This window comes from Pungitius pungitius, chromosome 2 (genome assembly GCF_949316345.1).
Source record: "Pungitius pungitius chromosome 2, fPunPun2.1, whole genome shotgun sequence".
Classification (NCBI taxonomy): Eukaryota; Metazoa; Chordata; class Actinopteri; order Perciformes; family Gasterosteidae; genus Pungitius; species Pungitius pungitius.
In genome coordinates, this window is record NC_084901.1 from 12,234,467 (window position 1) to 12,248,844 (window position 14,378).

The 14,378-nt window shown below is 43.9% G+C and overlaps 2 protein-coding genes across 8 annotated transcripts in view; both read left to right on the top strand.

Moving 5' to 3' along the window:
- Window positions 1-21: 21 nt before the first annotated feature.
- LOC134102891 (uncharacterized) lies at window positions 22-9,404 on the top strand. Of its 2 annotated transcripts, none has more exons than XM_062560422.1 (5): window positions 22-55; window positions 3,936-5,203; window positions 5,459-8,317; window positions 8,429-8,491; window positions 8,610-9,404. In XM_062560422.1, exons 2-5 carry the CDS (start codon window positions 3,985-3,987, stop codon window positions 8,636-8,638), a joined length of 4,170 nt encoding a protein of 1,389 aa, XP_062416406.1. In that variant the 5' UTR covers window positions 22-55; window positions 3,936-3,984; the 3' UTR covers window positions 8,639-9,404. The 2 variants fall into 2 exon arrangements, with proteins under 2 accessions (XP_062416406.1, XP_062416405.1); XM_062560421.1 differs by having other exon boundaries at window positions 38-224.
- Window positions 9,405-11,260: 1,856 nt separating this feature from the next.
- LOC119210195 (DENN domain-containing protein 5B-like) overlaps window positions 11,261-14,378 on the top strand; it is a 42,427-nt gene continuing 39,309 nt past the window's right edge. For 2 of the 6 annotated variants that reach the window (XM_037459952.2, XM_037459953.2), the window contains exon 1: window positions 11,263-12,231. In XM_037459952.2, coding sequence (XP_037315849.1) covers window positions 12,123-12,231 — 109 coding nt within the window. In that variant the 5' untranslated portion in view covers window positions 11,263-12,122. Of the gene's footprint in view, window positions 12,232-14,378 lie in introns of all 6 variants that reach the window. The other 4 variants (XM_037459951.2, XM_037459954.2, XM_037459955.2 and 1 more) reach the window with 4 other exon arrangements.

Below are 14,378 nucleotides of genomic sequence, written 5' to 3' on the forward strand. Positions count from 1 at the left end.
CTTCCTCTTTCCAACTTCAGCTTCGAGACTTGCAGGAAACTCCAGACGCTGCGAGGTCAGTTGTACAAGCCTCTAGGAAATTCATCTCGTGGACGTGACGTTTAAGGACCACTGAAGCGAAAGCTCCCTCCATGCCTTTCTGCTTTAAGCGGCGCGCCCCTTTGTGTCTTGTTTCAGAGGAAGCGCAGAGGAATGTGTTACGTTAGGTGAAATGCGGTGACACGGTAAGTAAAGCTTGTTGAGGAAACCTAAAGGCGTTTTAAGTAATAGACGTTCGGTTGGTGTAGCGTTTGATAGTCCCTAGACACGGGTTTCTCGTGTTTTCCTTTTTTAAATCAAAAGCGGTAAACTGAAGTGGGCGGCCGTTTTCTCGTTTTTCGTTTAGAATAAAAGAACAAGAGACCAATTGACGGTCCGTGTACCTTTTGAGCGTCCCATTTACCGTAAAAACCATAAAACACATAGTTCCTCATTTTTCGTTTTAGATACAAAACTAAAAAAGGAAGCGGGCGGCCGTTTTCTCCTTTTTCGTTTTGTTGGCAGTCGTTTTCTCGTTCTTCGTTCAGAACCAAAAAACGAGACTGACTGACAACTTTTCACTCCGTTTATCCCTTTTGTGTGTTTTTCCATAAAACGAATATACGAAGCGTAGCCGCTAAACCAGAAGTACGTAGATTTTCACAGTAAAAAGCAACGCAATGGAACGTGTGTATGCTTGAAATCCGTCTGCAATGCCAGCGGTTACTATGGTAACATGAGGAGAAAAGTTCATTAATGGAGATAAATATATAATCCAGGTCCGACGGGATGTGTTAGCGGGCCGGTGTACGGCGGTGTACGGTGCGTACGTCCCGCCGTTTTTCGGTGTGACTCTCACCCCCCCCCCCCCCCTCATCTGGCACATCTGCTGGTTGACTCAGTCAGGACAGAAACTGACCCCCTCTCTAGACCTACAGATAAGCTTCTGAGTCCGTGTGTGTCGTCGTGTCCACATCCTGCTTCCCCCTTTAGCTAACTCTTAAATCATGACCAGACAGCGAACCCCCATCCTGTCAGTCTGCCTGCTCGCCCCGCCCCCCCACGTTCTAAAATCCTGCGCAGTTTTCGTACATTTAGCTATCCTATGAATAAAAAAAGCAGGACAATATTCACATGTCACTTTTTCAAACATTTAGAGACAAAATCATGTAAATACATGCAACAACTTTTCCAAGTACAATGTTTGGCAGTAACACAAAGTTGGTAAATAATAAATGTTATAATCTAAATGTTAAATATGAATCTAAATGCTGCGCAGGATTTTAGAACGTGCAACATTTTACAAACGGCGCCCCATATATTTGCGGGGTGTAACTATCCCAGAATGTACCATTCATCAGTCACACATGAATCGCCACAAACGCGTGTGGACGCAGCGCAGCATCCGTGCGATGGCGTCGGAGTTCGGTAGAGTTTGAAAGATATTCAGAGTCAGCCTTCCTGGTTAAATAGCTGGTCAGCGACACGTAGACACAGACTCTCTGTTACCATGGTGAGTACCGCTGTGTACTGCTGTGTACTCGTCTCACGGGTGGCAGTACATCAACGTGATTCGTGTCTACATCACTACGGTTGCTGAGAGGTGTCGTTTGTGTTTTAATGCTTTGCTGACGAGCTATTGAACCGGGATGTCCGAATCTGTCCGTAGCCTCATTTGTTAAGCGGTCACTCGTGATGACACGCCCTCTCAGTCGACGCCCCCTACGCCACATCAGGGTCAAGAGTTTCTGTGGTTTCCACTCTGGGCCGTTTTGTTACAGGGGTACTGTTGTGGTTAGTTGTTTTGTCTTCACACTTCTTCCATTCCCCAGTTCACATGTTTGCCTTATACGGTCATTACAAGCACAGTGTTCTTCCCTGCGTTTGTCAGATTATTTCCTGCGTTGTCACATTTGTGTTGTGTCTTGATCACCGTTGGATTACGCATGAATGAACTGATGCGGAGGCAGAGTGGAAGTCATCATGTTTACTACGATCGCTTGCATACATATATTTTACATACATTTCCTGTGATGCAGTGCGGCCTCCCACTACAGGGGTCCGCGAGGAACATAATACATAACATCTCCTCCCCCCCTTAAATGAAAAATACCCATATGAACTCCTACTATCTCTTACTATTATAAAACCATCACCATTTAATGCGCCAACATTTTCACAGTGCCATGTGTTTTATTTATTTATTTATATATATATTTTTACTATGCTGCGAAAAATGAGGGTAGACTGCCTCAAATCCAGACATGAGCCTGGGGTTTATTCTGCCCCACTACACTGGGTCTGTCCCATATCTAATATTTCAAACGGTTTGGTGGTCGGTATTCCCTGAGTGGATACCGACGCGTAGTCACTTATTTGGGTGAGGTTCCCCCGTGGATGCCAGGCACTGGCATCGATGTAACTGGTGATGCCATTGGCGCAACTGATTCAAGTGATAGACAGTTTTTGGGATTTGTGCCGGTACACTGGTGGTAGTAGGTACCTCAGTGAGCAGCTGTGGTGCGCGTTGTGGACAACCCCCCGGTGACGCCAACCGCAGAGTTGCTCCCTGTAGCAGTTGATCTGTGTGTCTCCTCCAGACCATGTCCTCCGCTGTTTGGACTGTGTACGACACCGGACCTGTCTGGGCAATAATTGTGCCTGGAACCCACTTGGCACCACTTGTATAGTTACGTGCCATCTACGGGTCTCCTGGACCGAAGACTATGTCTCTTGCTGTCTTTTCCCACCTCCTCCTTTGTGACTCCTTGAGTGTTTCATGCTCTGAATAAATCTTTCTGCCAGGCCGTTGGTAGCAGGGCAGAACGTATATGCTGAATTCAGTGCCTTTCCAGGAACTTGGCCAGATCTGAAGGGACAAATTGCGGACCATTGTCACGCACGAGCTGTTCTGGAAAATCGAAACGACTGAACATTTCCGCCAGCTTCTCAATTGTATTCTGCGCTGTAGTTAGATCTCCTAATGGCCACTTACCATTATTAGCTACCAACTCTCTTCAAATGGCCCGGCAAAATCGATGTGTGTCCGTTTCCATGCTTCCTCCGGCCATTCCCATGAGTGCAGAGGAGCTAGTGGCGGTGTGTTGCGGACGCTCTTGACATGAGCAACACTACTTCCCGCTGTCTTCAATCTGACCACCGAGTCCGGGCCTTGTGTAAGCCTTGGGCATACACAGCTGCTTCCGTGACTGTTCGGCGACGTGCATTTGCAGATATGCTTGGCTTAGGTGAAGGTAAATTTCTTCCCTCCTGCTAGTCCAGCAAACAGATCGTCGATGGGAGGGAGTGGATATTGTTCCACTTCCAGCACCGGTTTAACAGTCACCTTGAAATCCCCACATATCCTGACAGATCTGTTTTTTTTTTTATTACAGGAACTATGGGCATTGCCCATTCACACACTGACGGGCTCAAGCACACCACTTTCTACTAACGATTGTAACTGCGCTTCCACCTTTTGTCTAAGAGCATAGGGTCGGGCTTTCATGAACCTTGGTTTGCTACCAGACTTCAGATCTAGTTTAGTCATGATGTTCTTCATGCGTCCCAGTTCGTCTTTAAACACCTCTGTACCTTTTCTAGGACTGGTTAAACCTGACTCCTCCTTGGAGATCCTGAAGATGCTTGCCCAGTATATCACGGTATTGCTTTTTCAAGTAAACACAGTAACTGCGTACACTCTCAACTGGCCGGCTTGTTGGCTCGTTAGCGCATTAGCTTGTTTTGGATGCTAGTGTTGCCACCAGAGGCTTGACAGACTTAAATAAATAAGTTCAAACAACCTTTCCCTGCTTGATTTGCTCCAGATTATTGGGTTCCCGCAGTGGAAAAGGCTGATATTGTAGTGTGACGATCCAATAAATTACACATTTCCCTTTTGTCTTTTTTTTTTCTAGATTTCAGAAACTAACCGAGGACATCGTTTGAAAGATTGATCTACATGTGATGCAATCTGAATGTGCACACGGCAAAGGACAATTCTATTCTACAGTCCAGCACCAAAATACCATTGGACCTCGGTCATCAAGTCAGATCGTCGCTGTTACACCCCTACCTTGGGTCCACTCTCACAATGCAATACAAAACAACATGGTAGCCACTCAATATCCCGAGGCGCTTGGAGTGGCTTACAGGCCTGCTCGACTGCAGACAAGCTTTGCACAATCCCAAAACAATTTACAGGGACTCCATCACCAACAGGAATCCCAGGCAACAACAGTAAGCACTGGATCTCAGCCCCCCACACTGGCAAATACAAAAACTGCCTTAAATTCATCAGCACACGTCACTGTCGGGCACGGCGGTTATTATCGAACATCAATTCATGGTTGTTCTGCAAGACAATCTGTTAATGAAAGTGAACAACGAAGGGAATACTCAAAGGGACAATTTAGTAGACTCTTTCTGAATGGGTCAAATTTGAACAAGACGACTGGACTGCAGCAAAGACAACATTTGAATTGTGAATTTTCTGCTTGTGGCAATTCTGCAGCACTTCAGGAAGACAGCCTTGAAGTAGCAAAGACACTGCCTAAAGTTCAAGGTTCTTCTGTGACTGCACAGGAAAGGTGTCCAATGCTGTTGGAGACTGACAGGAGACTGACAGGAAACCTGATCGAATCCAAATCCTTTTCCGCCTGTGGCTCTTCACCAGAGGAAAGTAATGCTAACATGGCACTCAACACCAATTGTCATGATGCCGAGCAAGGACCCCATGAAAGTGTTCAGGTTGACGGTTCACTAACTGCTCTAGACTGTGGACAGACTAGAACCCAAGCCCTACATCATTCCGAAGGCTCTTCTGTGCAGGTTTATTCTGCCTCTCACAGGCTGCAGACATCTAACGAGAGATTTTTGCCAGTTGGAGAAACAAAACCACCTACAAAGAAAGATATACATGCCCATATTAAAAAAAAGCTTGCACATTATTATGACTATTTAATGCGGCAAAAACAAAATAAGAACTACAATAAGTTTGGCAGGGACTCCACGTTACTGTCAATGCCATCCCATCCACACACAACCGCTGCTTCCAAGGAAGATGTGGTGATTCATGACCACTATATCGCTATTGGAGAGCCCTCTGTTGCAGTCGGGAAAGCACTTGAAGAGGAAGCTTCTAAGAGCAGCAAGCCAAATGCTGCTTCGGAGAAACATTCAACAGGTATACTATTCGCTGCTGTAAAATAACTCAACAAAATAATATGTAGAATTCGTAAACTGCAGTAGTATGTCTATGTCTGCTAATTGCAAACGTGTTTATTCAGTTGACTTTAATCAGTAACTAATTCAATTTTTCTTAGTAAATGGTTTAAAAAGTGCACTGAAATAACTCCTTGCCCTTCTGGAGACGGAACATTTCTACTGCAACAATATTGGAATGGGAATATAGATAACATTAATCTCTTTGCTTCCACAGAATATCCACAAATAATGCAGACGGTTGCGTCCACAATGAATGAAACGGAGAGTCCAGGGGTTCCTACAGCGGTGCCTGGAATGACCTGGAAGGACCAGAGGAAGAAGCGACCTGGTTTCAAGCTCAACTGCAACTTGTCACATGAAGAATCCAGGCTTTCGTGGTTAAATGTCAACACAAATTCAAAAGACATGGAGATAGGGCCTGGTGTTTTGTGGGGTATCAACCACTGTACCGAGAGGGAGAAGGGATCTGCAGCCCGAAACAATGTGGAGACCGTAAGATTGGACAATACGCAGGATATTACTGAACAAAAAAAGTCAAGTTCAGAGTCCGGTCACGTAAGCCTCGAATTGTCATCACTCACTGAATATCAAAATGAGAAAAAGGAGATTAGCAATGAGAATTCGCAACATCACAGAGTAATCTCTAAGGAAGGAACTGCAATTTCAAATTCTTCGGTTTGTAATCCTGCCATTCCTAATATGCTATCAATTCCTACAAACCAAAGTGAAGAGCAGAGCAGCCAAACGAGGTGCGCAAGGGAGGACACTTCACAAGCAATCTCAGGGAAATCAGTACCCGTTAAGGAGCTCCAAAAACATGCCCTGCTATCTAAAGGAATGGTTAAGAAAGCAGATCCACTTTACGAAGACATTTCCGATGATGGCATGCCAGATTTGACCACAGAACTACCAACCACAGATCCTTTGGAATTCAGCGCTCCTGCATGTTTTGATGACGCAAGCAAAGCAGAGAGTAAGGCTGTTGACACTGCTACGCCTACTCTTGTAGCTGCACCCAGCTTTGGACATGGGCAGGGTCATGCTCAGATTGAAACACTTATAGCACAACCATGTTCTTGCTCATTTTATTTTGAAAGGAGGTACTGTCCTAAATGTGATGGTGGGACGCAAACTGTGTCCTCCGCTTCATCGAGCCCGTCCTCTGTTTTGGATATTGAGGATGAGACTGACGACGAAATGGATGATGACCATTTGGCCATACCTATAAGCATATTCGATCTTAAATATGAACCAGAAGATGAAAACCAGGATAGCTCAGAAACAAATGTCCCAGAAGTGGTGGAAACGGGAGCCTACGAAAGACCGATGGGCACAAGTACAACACGCTGCCCATCTCCAACTGCTTTTACGTTGGTGCCGGTGTTTGACACGCCGGAATGCTTCTTGCAAGCTGTGCAATGTGAGACTATATATGAGATGGCATCAGGCAGTATCCCTCTTGTACACGAAACTGACTCTGAGGGAGCTGTATTGATACCTGAGAAGAGAAGAGCGTCTGTAGACAGCTGTGACACTGAGGACAGTTGTGATTACTCACCTGCATCAGAACACAACTTTTTGACAGTTGCTAGGACAATGGGCAATAAGGTTACAAATATCCCAGAAGACCAACTGAGCTGTGCCAACAAGTTGCGCAAGAGGCTAAAACCAAGACGAACGTCAGAAGCAAAACACGGCAGCTCCAAGCACAGTTCAACTGTAGATAGGGAGGACATAATAGTCTTGGATTCTGACACTGAGGATGAAAGCGTTCAAATATGTAAAAACATTCGTGAAAGAAAGAGGAAACCAGGGTGCCCGCCAAGCTTAGAAGACATTAGCGATGCCTCATGCAGTCAACCAAAGAGACATTCGCCTGGATCTGAAGCTCAAAAGAACATGCATCTATCTGTTTGCTCACCAACAGCACCACGTCAATCCAGAGATGATCCGGTGTGTGAAGAAGAGATGCAGGATGTTTGCTCAGACGCGTCACAGAGTGCAGGAAAGCGGGAGCAGTTGATTCAAACCAAAGATGTCGCTGTGCATGTTCCACACAAGACCCACATACCAAAGAGTTCCCCAGTAGAGGGCGTAATAATAATCATCGACTCGGATGCAGAAGATGACTATCCCCAAAGCTGTGAAAAGTTGAGTAGGGCAATCTCTGTGGTGTCAGCCAACGACAACACCCCATGTGTTGGACCTGAAACTGCGTACAGAGGGTGTGGACCTGCTGAGGCAAAGCTCCAAGAAATGGAACCTTCTTTGCCAGACTCGCCACAGCGCCAGTCTAACCTTCAAGACACACATTTCCGAGGAGCAATGCAGGGTGCGCCCTCCTACCAGCCTCCCAGCGAGCAGCTGGTCTCTGAGCATGTACCACACCAGGCACACAAACAATCGTCAAAAAGAGGGGTTGGTCATCGTGCTTCTAAAGAAGTGGTTGAAAAAGGCAATTCAACCAAAAAGGCAGTTTCAGAAGGAATGACCTCATCAGTATCAGAGGGTAACCATGATGTTACACAAGGCAGCCCAGATGAATCTGCAGACCGTCTTTGTGGAACTGCAAATGCCGGGCCTGTGGTCTCTCGCTTTTTAGCACAGCCTTCTGGAAAGAAAGGATGCTTGAAACTTTTAAAAGAACTCGTAGTTCGCAAGCAGCACAGAGGTGAATCTTCGTCAGTCCAGACCCCCACTTCACTAAAAGCCTTTAGTCTTCCATTTAATCCCAGAGAACATTCGTTTCCACCTAAACCGCGATGGCCTTACAGCAGCTCTGCGACATTAGCCGAGCCCACAAAAGGCCCAGCACAGACCGTGCAGCTCAATGCACCTGGCTATGCAAAGGAACAAGTGAATGGCTGTTCGCCAAACAGGAGGGACAGAAGATGTAGCCTCGCAACAAAGGATATCAGAAGAAGGCCTGGTCTCCATGACAAGGCTGGCAGGGAAATGGCACCCAGAAAGCCACGCCAGTCCCACAAGGCTCCAACCAGCATGATGAAGAAAGCCACTAATGATGCCATTCAGTGGACAAAGAACAGAAAACCGGTTTCCAAAAAAGAAAGAAGTGTGTAATTTTAAAGTCTCTTAAATGTTGTTAATGTCTTAATTCCAATAATAGTAACATTATTTGAATCTTCCTAATTGGCGTGTATATTAACCCTCATTCCTACTTTAGGAAACTCTGTGGGTGAGGGTTACAAGTGGGCAGAGAAGTCAAACGTGGCAAAGTTAACAAAAGGTGATGCTTACTATTTTGTCTAACACGGCTTCCCCCACCTGCGTGTCATTAGAAGTAATTTTCCAGCCAACCAGCTCCAGGTGTAACCATTTGTTTCTGTTACCTGCTATCATTGTAGGTCCCAGCAGGGAGAGGATGGGGAGATGACCTCGACGACTGCATCTGTGAGAAAACTTTTTCACTTCCAAATTGAGAGCAGTTGCTGTTTAGGGGTTTTGATTTTCAAAACCTTTTTCTGTGTTTTAACAGTTGTTTGTATATACCAACACATACTGCATATTTGTTCTATCAGCTGTTGTTGTTAATGAAAATGTTATTTTTACCAGCTACCTCAGAAGATGTACACAATTAACTCTTAAGTTCTTAAATTTAATTTCTCTTGATTTTTTTTTTTTATATCTATATACAAGTATACATTTTACTTAATTTTTTTCAGCTCTGATCCCAGTATTCCTTTGGGCAATGTTGTTTCCCTTTTTTTTTTTAAAGTCAATGTGAAAATGCATAAAGTGTGAAATTAAAAGTCTTGTGTGCTCTTTTACTTCACCAATTAAGGGAAACATTGTAATAACCCTTGTTCCCCATTATGTCACGAGTTTAAAATAAAAAATTGACAGCTTTATTTTAGATATCTACAAATGCTTTATTAAACCCTTCAAATCAAGAACTCTACACATGAATAAAAACAAAGTAATTGCAGATACCCTGTCCTGTAAAGCGACTGAGTCTCTGAAAGCGCTATATAAAACCAATGTATTATTATCATTATTAGATATCTGGTGGAAATTTGTGGATTTCCTTGTGAGAAATGTTGTGGAAGATTTTCTCATGCAATCGGGAATCAGTTGAAAAGTCTCCTGTCAAAGTTGCATTTTCCGTTTATTTCTTGCAAGGAAGAAGAGGTCTGCAACAGCTGCACATGGACAGGCAGTGGCAAGCTCCTTCTTAATGTTTGAGAGGAACATGGCTATATTTAATCATCGACAGGGTTAACACCTTGGTTTTGTTATGCTAAAGAGTTTGAGACAGGCAAGGAGGTCTCAGACTTGAAGGGAAACTCAAGGTGCTTACAACAGATGTTTGATTAGATCTAGGACAATAGCCAAAGAAGTTCACACCTTCTCCTTCCTCCACGCAGCGGTGCAAAGACAAATGGGATCAAAGAGGAGAGGTGCTTTGAGATTATTCTGTTTAGATCGTTCCCACACAGCAGGTGTCTTGGGACTTCCTCAGAATTAAAGTCACGATTGGTTTTAGACATTAATCAAATAGAACATTATGGCATCATTATATTTTGCCATTACAGAAATCAAAAGTATCTTGAACTTGCTCTGTGATTAAGTATTTATTACTAACTAGAATATATAATAACAAAGAATACAGAAATCATTAACACAAGCCTTAAGTAGAGAAATGGGACAGATTGTTCCTTCTCCCTCAGGAGCAGGTAGATCTGGCCAACTTTCTTGGGGAGAACCAAAGCTTTTATACACTTCGGAGATGTTTGTGTTGTTCAAGACAACTGGTAGACCAAGCCCAGGTCTAACGTGAAGGCTGGGTCCTACAAGGAGAAAGCCTTTTGGGACATAGCTAATATGCCCATATAGATCAATTCTGTGTAACTAGTAACAGCAGGATCTCCGAACTGGGAATTTTCACTGCAAATCTCCACAATTTACAAAGGTAAATAAAAATAAATTTCAATAAATATTTAGCGTAATGGGGAAAATCTTTTCAGTCCTTGAACCGATGGGTTGGAATTTAATAGAATAAATATCAAAATTCCTTGAGAAATGCATTTGCGTTGATTAGTACAGTGGTTCTTAAATGCAGGTACCCAAAAGGCACTAGTGGATATGTACGTTTTTTAAAATAAATTTAGAAATCAGCATCCATTAAAAATATTTTTTAAAAAGTGTAAGTTCATGAACCAGGTTTTATATTCAATACGCTATTCAATTTTATTATCCTAAAAATGTAGTTTCCCCCATACCAAGATGCTTTGACCCAACCTGGCACACGCCCCCTGTCATCACCCGTCAATCACAGCTGCCTTGAAAGCTGGTTGAAGCGTAGCAGGGTGCTGCTGAAAACTCGTCCAAGAAGTGCAACCCACAGAAAGCTGTGTGTGGTTTTAGTGTTAACCGTTAAAGAAATCACTGATGAGACAACGCTATGGATTGTACTTTTTTTTAACCCAAAATGCTTTTCACTGCTTAGGGGGTATTTGGCTGAAAAAAGGTTGAGAGCCACTGATGTAGTGATTTGTCAACATGACAGATTGTTCCTATGTGAAAATGCATGAGATCTCAAATGTAACCAAGTGCGGGTTGTCTCGTTGTGCTCCTCTGTTTCACCACAAGGGGACACATTGGACTACATGCTGTAGAAACAGTTGATCTCCATTTTAGGTCACACACACCAGCGTCTGCATCAAATTATCGTTTGTAACCTATTGTCACACGTTCATCTTCATTTCAACATTAAATAACTAGATCAGATATACATTTCAGATGTTTGTGAATAAATTGTTCTACGTCATAATAGACATTTGAGACATACACTCTTTTGCCATTCATGTCGGTTTGACTTTCAATATTCAATTCATATTTAATTTTCAGTTTTGGAATGTTCAGAATTGCATTCGTAAACATTGTGGAACCTGAAACGTAATTTTTTTACCAAGAATAGCTCCCATTTACATAATCTACAATTGTTCATTCAGTAGAAAATAAAAATAACACATTCAGATATCTCTGAATAATGACAAGTTATTTACATGATACATTTAGGCTTTCCTCTATTAAATGCCAATTTATCATCAGGATTTAAATATCTTAAATGTCGAAATACGATTTCTATTAATATTGTGAATGTCTGTAATTAGCATCCAGACTAGTTTGTCTAGGAGAAATTTAATTATTGATTTTACAAAATGCATGCGAATAATATAGAAACGATGAGTACCTGTACACAATAAAGTTACCGTGTTAAAAGACAAAGATGCCAACTAAACCCAAGAGAAAGTTTTAAAAGATACTATGCTGCATGTTTTGATTTTGCATGATGGACTCATACAGCAGAACGTAATCCTATTTAGTAGATAGGAAAGACTGCAGCCCGTTTAAAACAACCACCTGTTAATGCCGAGCAGAAGTGCAGCACTGTGTAACACAACAACAACAACAACAACAACAAAGAGGACTATGCTGCATGATGACGTAGGTCGTGCGCAGTCACGGCTGCTTTGGATGATACTGTCGAAGCGTGACCGACTGTGACTTCACAGAGCGGCACAGAGGCACCTCGTCAGTTGTTGGTCAGATCACTCCATGTGTCCCCGTGTACCGGTGAACACACCGGCGGACTAGATTCGAAAATCCCGCCCTGCCTGGCGACTCCTCCGCGCTGCGACCCACACAACGCTCTCCCCGGCCAGCGCAGGCGATAGTGCGAGCCGTAAGAGCCCCCGGCACGACCGCGCTGGAAGCAGACTAGCACCGCAACAACAGGTGAAACAAGTTTGCTATGCTCCCGCTCTACCCGCTCGCGGTCGAAGCAGAACCGGTTTCCCTAAAGATGTGGGTCTCGGAGGACTTGTAGCGGACCAGCGCTGCTCACCGTGGCCGGGATGAGTGGGAGCTCCGCGGCGCCCGGCGCGGCGCCCTGCCGCTTCGCGCACTACTTTGCCATCTGCGGGATAGACACCGACACTGGACTGGAACCGGACGAGTTAGCAGGTACGACCACACTGCTCTGGGACGCGTTGTTGGCTTTGAGGAGAGAACGGAACCACAGCAGCAGAATGTTTGGACACGCATTTGTAGTGAAGGGGATCCGTCCCTCGCTGCAAGTCAGCTGCAACATGCACACGAATACCGATCCGCGCAGTGCTACATGGGGGCTTTAGGGCAGCGATCCGCGCTGCTCGAACCGTCCCTCGGGGTAGCTGGTGGAGCCTTTGTGTCTCCGTCACTTTCTCCCGTGTCGGTTCTAAACGTAACCATCTGATTTAACCTTCCCGTGGTCGACTGTGCTGCTCCGAAGCCATCTGAGGGAAACTCCCGGTCTTAACTCTCCTGGAGTAACTTACTCCGCGTCTTTTCCTAATGGAAGACCGCCTTTGGTCTCCTGTGAGCCCCACTCGAATCGTCCTAGAGCCCACTAATGGCGTGTCAGAGCTAAATAAACTCCTGTAGCAGAATTTGTGTTAGAAATTCTGGTCTCATCTGAGCAGATTACATGAGTGGTTCAGTGGGGTGAGGAGGTGAAGCTCCCTCCACTGCTCCTGTTTCCAAACTGTTTATTCATATTCTGCAACTCTTTGATTAATACCTATTCCAAGGGATCTGCTTTCATCCTTTCAGTACAGCTGTGGAGCTGCACTGCTGTCAATGATAATGTGTGTGTGTGTGTGTGTGTGTATAAATATATATATTCACTCATTATCTTTACCATCTAACAACATAGAGGGTTGTCTCAGCTATTGTTACATCACAGTCTCTGTACCAAAGTTCAAAACCGTAAAGAGCATGTGTTGAAAGTGAGCTGTGATTTCATTGACACGTGTTCCAAAATGCACCAGTCAAGTGGCAAAATCTATTTTATTTCGGTGACACGTTTCCCAGATTTCACAAGTGTTTTTGGCTTGTGTAGGTGAGACGCTTTGTCCACCATGCTGTGTCCATATGCCAAACGCTCTGCTAACTCCAATCACTGCCACTGACTGAGCATCTGCTTAACTCAGGTGAAGTTAATTGGTTAGGCCTGCGAGTTCCAATTCTTTTCTGACATCCTCCAAATGTCTTGTTTTGTCCACCCAAAAGGCAAAAATCCCCAAATATTGTGTTTTATATTGTAGAGTACAAAGAAAAAAAAAATCCAAATATTACAAAGCAATTTTTAAAAAGGTAATTCATTCTGCTTAACTTTTCGTTTATCTGGTAAAACTTACAGTTCAATGCAGGGCCGGGTCTAGACAGGCACGTATGAGGGGGCAGCCACAAATCTTGAGGGGGCATTGTGCTCCAGCACCTAGTTTGAGGGGGCACAACATTTATTTGAGGGGGCCAGGCCCCCTCTTGCCCCTGCCTAGACCCGGCCCTGGTTCAACGTTCTTTTCACTGGCCTGGTCGAGCAACTGGGTCAGAAGTCTACTTGGCCATAATCTATTTTTACTTATCCCTATGAATACTTTTATATCTTTTGCAGTTCTCAAATAACAACAAAGACCAACATTAATTGTCCCATTTAATCCATTGAAGTAAACGAATCTAGAGTTTGGCCCATATCCTCCAGCTCCAGGATAGTTGAAATGCTTTCTTGCACTTTCAGCTCTTAAGGTTAGTCTTGCACGGAGCAGGGCCACCTGCTGCGCTACGTCCGTCATGAGCCGGATAGAAAGAGCCAGTGAGCTGCTGGATTCACTCGTTTGCCCCGGGCATGAAGGCAACCCTAACTGCCGAGTAGGCTTCATATGACACAGTGGCAGGGTTAGTGAGTCAAGTATCTACCTAACAATGGTCTTGCACAACTCACAGTCACTATTAAACCAATGGTTTATATTGTTATCTTTGTAGTTGATGAGATCATTGGAAGTGACATCTTTAAGTGGGCTGTACTTGATCAACTGAACTGTTTTGGTAATTGTTTCATAGTTTTTTCATACTAAAGTAACAGAACTTTGAACTTTGAAATTGTAATTGTGAAATTGTTATTTTACAGCATATGGTCTATTGTAATGTGATTTGCATCATTTTTATGCATCAATACCTTTGCATCAACAAGTTAATTTATTTTATCAAGCTCCTTTTTGATGTAAGTAAGTTAATATAGGATTATTATACTCCTATCTTAATATGGGACTAGATAATGTCAATTACAGTGA